This window comes from Lissotriton vulgaris, chromosome 4_1 (assembly GCF_964263255.1).
Source record: "Lissotriton vulgaris chromosome 4_1, aLisVul1.2, whole genome shotgun sequence".
Taxonomy (NCBI): Eukaryota; Metazoa; Chordata; class Amphibia; order Caudata; family Salamandridae; genus Lissotriton; species Lissotriton vulgaris.
The window spans coordinates 2006124177-2006130176 of NC_141691.1; the positions used below are offsets into that span (position 1 = coordinate 2006124177).

A 6000-nucleotide genomic window follows, 5' to 3' on the forward strand; every position below is an offset into this window, starting at 1 on the left:
GCACAGTTCTTTCACTTTCCCAAGCAAACGGGAGCCCCAGCCTCACATGCAGGAAGTCTCAGCAAATCCGGCAGGCCTACAGGAAGTGACCTGCGCGCACAGCCCACTTATGCCTTGAAATGAGAGAATGTTGTCCTTATGCACAAATTATGTGATTGGGAGGCCCAAATTATGTGACAGGGTTGACTAAATAATTTGGGAAGAAAAGCCAAATTATGTGACGTACTGCAGTACATTTTAGGACAGTATTACTGTCACATTTTGTCTGTTTTTTACACACGTTTTACACTGCCTAGGCAAAGGTCCCATCTCATTAGTAACAGTTTAACACTGTAATGCAGCAGTAGGTATTGAAAGGTGACCAACTATGCAGCTTTCGAAAAGGGCCTTCCACTGCACGGCAACATACGTCGTTGTCGTTTCAGTAATTTTTGATCCGTTCGAGCTAGAAAGTTTTTTGCAAAATATGCAGCAGATGATCAATTATGGGGCAAATCCTTAATTATGCAGAAAACGACAGCCACGAAATTACATATATCAGTGGTCTTGAATGCATGGAATGGGGTTCATGCCTAATGCAGGAGTCTCTACGATGACAACAGTTTTAATCATTTTGGTACTAGGGGACTTTGCTCAGAGGCTTCAACAAATACATTTACACACATGATGCTTATTTCCTATATGAAGGTGGCCCATCAAATAAAAATAGTACCATATGTAAATGTGTATAGTGCCTTGTGGTGGATTCCGGAGGATCTATTGCCATCCATTCAAGGTCAATAACATGAGACCCACCAAGATGGATCACAGTATGCATCTGCCGTCCCTCAACAGCTCTAAGATTCCATTCATGGGCAAAAATCTCTACGACAATGATTGAGATTAGAAGAGTAATTTAATCGAGTCCTAAATTGAAAGGAAGGCGATTTTGTGTTGATTTAGGCATGAAATCCGCCTAAAAAATCTTTGTAGAAAGATATCTATTTAAGTTAAAGATATTGTCAGTCTATATTTTGGAGTGAATGCATTTTATAAGTATATTTTGCAGTGTATCTTTTCATGGAAGATCTAAACTGAAAACTAAAAGAATCTGGCTGCTACGACGGCATAAGTAACATCAAATGAGGAAAGGTATGCAATACAGGAAGGCCAAAAAACTCAAAAGAAGTGAACATTTAGCGAGCTTCTCCAGACAGTAACAGCCCGATGCCCGGCCACCTTCCCTCAAATACCATCTCAACCATGGCAACCCAAGTCAGGATGATGTCCAAAGGGGCATGGAAGTGGCTACTCTCTGTGGTAGACCACCTAATCCTACTAAAAGGTTAGCGCAAAGGTGCTACCTCTTTGCAGATATGGAGATATATGGGGGTGCAGTGCTGGCAGATGCCACCTCTAGCTTGCCCTTGCTACCCCTTGACTCAAGCGGCCTGAAAGCTGCTGCAAGAACAGAAAGTAAACAGAGTTGTAAATTCTGTCATTTGCAATATTTGCTCTTTCCATATCACCGCAGCAGCAACAGGGGACTGTTAAGTGATCAAAGATGGACCAGGGGGTCATAGTTGTCTTTAATTTGGTGGTCAAAATGTGCCTGTTGTCACATCCCTGTAGTCCTAATGCCACGTTGTTTACAAGAGCACATATGGTGTGTAATTTGAAGTTTTAGCCCTCTCTTAGACTATTTCTTAATGTCGTTCAACAGTCTCCTAACTGCAGATTCGTCTCCCTTGATTTACGAAGCTCCATCTTTTTGTTGGAATGAAAGGCGTGTCCTCTTCATTTCTTCTCGCGGACACTCCTCCTCCGGGGTGTTTGATGGCCAGGCCGCCAGAGAACCTTCTTTACAAGAGCTCCTGCAGTTCTGGGACTCTAAGCAGCTCTGGGACTCTAAGCAGCTCAACAGCAGTTAGTGAGGTGGTAGCTAAGTCAGTCCCACACAAAGACTTTAAACTTGTGCCTTCTAAAGAAGAGAGGCATCAAGATGTGACTGAGACAGGCAAAGTTCTAAAAATGTAAATGAATAAAAAAAGTGTCCAAAAACAGAAGCAGGATAACAACACAGCAGTTTAAGGCTAGGTATAGCTTAAGGACACGTAAAGCCGTTGTGTAAAATGTAGGCATTCCAGGGGCATTCGAGATGGGCCTGGCATTTTATGAACAGTTATTGAAATCTTTTATTTTGAATCCAAGGTGCTCTTCTCACATTTATGGGTTATGCTCTACTGAGACATGCCAGGAATACCAGCAGATTCCCACTACAGGTCGCCGCCTCTGAATAGCCATGCTCGTGTGGATAAGTCATTCACAAGTCTGCCTGATAAGGAATATATCTTGGCCAGGCCTACTTTCACTGTTGCTTGTATGTCGAAAGCGAGTACACATTTTGTATATAGATTGTCAGCCTCAGCTTAAATGCCACGCAGGGCTTCCTCATCCCTAAAGGTAAACTAGGCTGTCCCCCTAGGATACTAAGTTAAAAAAAACAAAAAAAATCAAAAACGGGTTTGGAGCGGGCATGATGTTTGCATGGTTCACTAAAGGCACCATTCGCTAGCAGCTGGTCAAATGCCGCGTCTCATGGCAACTCTTTACCTAGAAATTATCAAGTGTTTTATTAATCACACTAATTGCTCTTTAGTATTTTTGAGGAGGTCATATACATTCAGAAATCCTCTCCAGACAGCATAAGGTTTACTTGGGGTGGTCAGGGCCTTTAGGGGGTAGCCACTAGAACTACAAATACACCAAGCTTGTTTACAGCCTCAGAAGTGTGGTTCCGGATGCAGCACTGGTGCCAAAACCCAGAATTGAATCCTTTCTGTGTAATTTCTACCACAATGGTTTGTATTGGGTATATTGTTTGTCTGTTTTGTTTCCTGAGAAACCCTGACAGGCTAAAGGGACATTGTGCTGGAAGAATCCCCTATGCAAGTATGCAGATCATATGTGAATAGGCACATGCTGTGAGTGGGGAGTGGAGTTCAGCCTGTACAATGCTGTCGACTTAACACTGGTTTCTTCGAGGAGGGTTGCCGGTGAAAGGAACTGATATTAGTGGGGGTGGAGTTAAAAGGTGGTAGAACATAAAGGGTGGCAAGAGATTACTTACAGTATCTGTTGAGCGAGAGTCACACTTGTCCTCTACAAAACTGATCACAGCATTCATTTTGAGGGATTACACGTGAAGCAGACACTACTTTTTTAGGATTATCAAGCATCGTGACATTTTTGAAAACACCTAAAAGTGAAAGCAAAAATAGCGTTTCGGTCCAGAATGTAGTTATGGGCCTCCAGCAGGCTTTAAATAAGTTCCTGTGGGCTCTGTTGGCGTCCGGTAGCGCTAATGTTGTAGCTCCTTGACAACCACCAGCACTTAAAACACAAATATTGTTCATATGCTGCCAGTTCATGCATGTCTAGTTGATGTTGATAGACACATAGAGTTTTGCCAAGCCTATAATCTTGATCATCACAAGCTACTTCCTCTTTTTTGCCTTCCTAGAACAACATTGACCACTTCTCGTTGTCAGCATTTGACTAACATCATTGGGGCAGCAGAAGTGACATTACACATCATGACCCCCAGAGGACCTTTGACTGTAATGACATTAAAAAAATGACATTACACAGCCTGTGACCTGGATTAAATAACTGGATTAAAATATCCCTAAGTAGTGCAAAAGTAACCGATGACTTCAAATACTTTAATCAGCTAGTAAAGGGCAGGTTTAAACATATCAAATATCCCACAGTTGCAACCTGTAGTGAACCCTAAATGACATAGTTGCTATCAGCTAATTTTCCACAAACGGTGCAGCTATGAGTTCAAAGCTAGTTTGTGTGTGATGGAAGTGTGCACAGAAGCGCTAATGTAGTCGCCTCTGCGTCTTCTTCAGGTTCTGGAAATTGATATCTATGACATTGTAGAGCCTTGAAACAGAAGTCACTCAGCAGTTTTTAAGATGTTGTCTTCCCCTATGCCCAGGTGAATTCCTCTATGAAGGTGTGTAGAAGTTCTACAGTTAGACTGAGTCCCCTGGTAAGATAAGCATGCAAATAGAAGGGTAGGTAGGTAGGTAGATGGCTAGGTATGTAGATGTATTGATATATATCAATGTATGTTTAGATAAATGTATTTTAGGTGTAAATGAATGTTTAGGCAACCAGACTGCAAAAGAAGGGAAGGTAAAAATAAGTTTGATTTGATCACAGGGGTTCTTTTGATTGGTTTTATGATTCCATTGGCTTTTACCACCAGAAAGGGGGTATAAATTAGGAAGATTGTAAATTTAAAAGTAACTCAAGAAATATGTATGGATTCAGGTAAAAGAACAATTGACATGGATTGGGGCTCATAGAAGGAGGTCTTCACATCAGAGTGAAGTAGTTTAGTGAATCATTAGCGGTGGAGTGCACTGGGGCCAGATGTAAATGACTCGGCATAGACTTGCTGTAGGTTTGGGTAAAACAAGATATCCCCAACTTTAAAGTGACATAGGGAATAATGTGACCGCTCCAAACATTGAGGTCACACGTACAATGATGTGGGAGTAAAGAGGTTTGTGCATACAGGGAAGCTAACTTTAAAACGTAATTTAATTAAAGTGGTTGTACTAGAGGGAATCTCCTTCCTACACAACATGGCTTACGGCTGCTCATATTGCTTCCCACCTGCCCAAATATCCATTGTTCTGCACACGTCACGTGTTACTCTCACTCTTATCAGGCACATTGTGGTACTGCAGAGCTGTTGGAAGTGTGTAGAGGCGTTGTATGACCAAGCTATTGAAGAACTGTGTAATGAAGTTGGTCCAGGCCCAAATACAGATACAAATAAATTCTTTATTCTTATGTTACAGGGTACAGTTAAGCTAAGGAACCTCAACCTAAAGATTTTCCGGTATGGCTCAATCTCTTACCTCCCTATGATCAACTGGGACTACAGCCTCTGCTGCTCCATCTTCTTGCCTGTCAAAGCTGTGTCTGAAGATCACTCTTTCCACCTTCTTCCTCTACTAATGATTACTCCATTCACTCCCTGATCATTCTTTGTGGTCTCCTTTTTTCTTCACTGCACGTACTTTAGTATCCGAGGCAAACATGGCCTCCAGTCTTAGCTTAACTGTATCCGGTAACATAAGACTAAAGAAGAACGTGTGAATATTCGTCGGCCTGGACCACTTTTGTTACAACTTCCCTGGAAACAAGGATACACAAGGTCTTCGAGATCTTGTACTTACCTAGGATTTTTTCAGAGAGCACGTGCGACTTGATCTTGAGAAATGGCCCGCAAGCCTTTCTTACAGTGTTACGTGGCGGACCATAACCCTGCGGGCTCGCGGCTGCCTCGGCTGGCATCCTTTCTAAGCTCATTGTCGAGCAGCCCTGGAGGAAGTGGGCATTGTATCATGGACCAAACCAGAGATGTACTCTTTGTAAAACAAGAGCGGGGGTAGGGGCACAGGTGATTTTAAATCTGTACATTGTCAAAACTGCACAGTTACCTTGTTCTTGAATAAATAAGCATTTATAAAACTGTTCCTAAATAAAGGCACCTTTTTTAAAAAATACCCATGTTCATTGTCATATCTATCCATGGATTTTTTTCTGACCCTGATGTCTGTTGCTCTTATGTTTCCTTTTGATGGCTCCTGATATGTTTGTTAATTTTAGTATATTTGGAAAATGTGGTTGAATTAAATGGAGATCTAAATTCTAAGTAGCATATTCTTGAGTTTACCGACATAAGTATTGTGACGACTATGAAGACAACAATAAGACAAAAAAATGGGGAGCAAATGTTCGGAATTTCTTTACCTCCTGTTTATGGCTCCAAGACAAGAAAACTTTACTTTTTTACATATTCGCTAGCAAATCTTTAAGTTTCTGAAATGCATATGGGGGGCATTCTTTCTTTTCTCCTTTTGAACTACTATTCCTTTCAAATAGCTTTGTTTATGAATGTTCATTATTTTCATCCCTTCCATGAAAGAACTTATT

The 6000-nt window shown here is 41.5% G+C and overlaps 1 protein-coding gene across 1 annotated transcript in view; it reads left to right on the forward strand.

Annotated features, from left to right (window-relative positions):
- LOC147724853 (protein FAM83H-like) overlaps nt 1-5570 on the forward strand; it is a 241160-nt gene extending 235590 nt beyond the window's left edge. The window contains exon 6 of the mRNA XM_086966347.1: nt 4860-5570. Within this exon, the coding sequence (XP_086822473.1) occupies nt 4860-4870 (11 nt within the window). The 3' untranslated portion in view covers nt 4871-5570. The remainder of the gene's footprint in view (nt 1-4859) is intronic.
- The last annotated feature ends 430 nt before the right edge of the window (nt 5571-6000 follow it).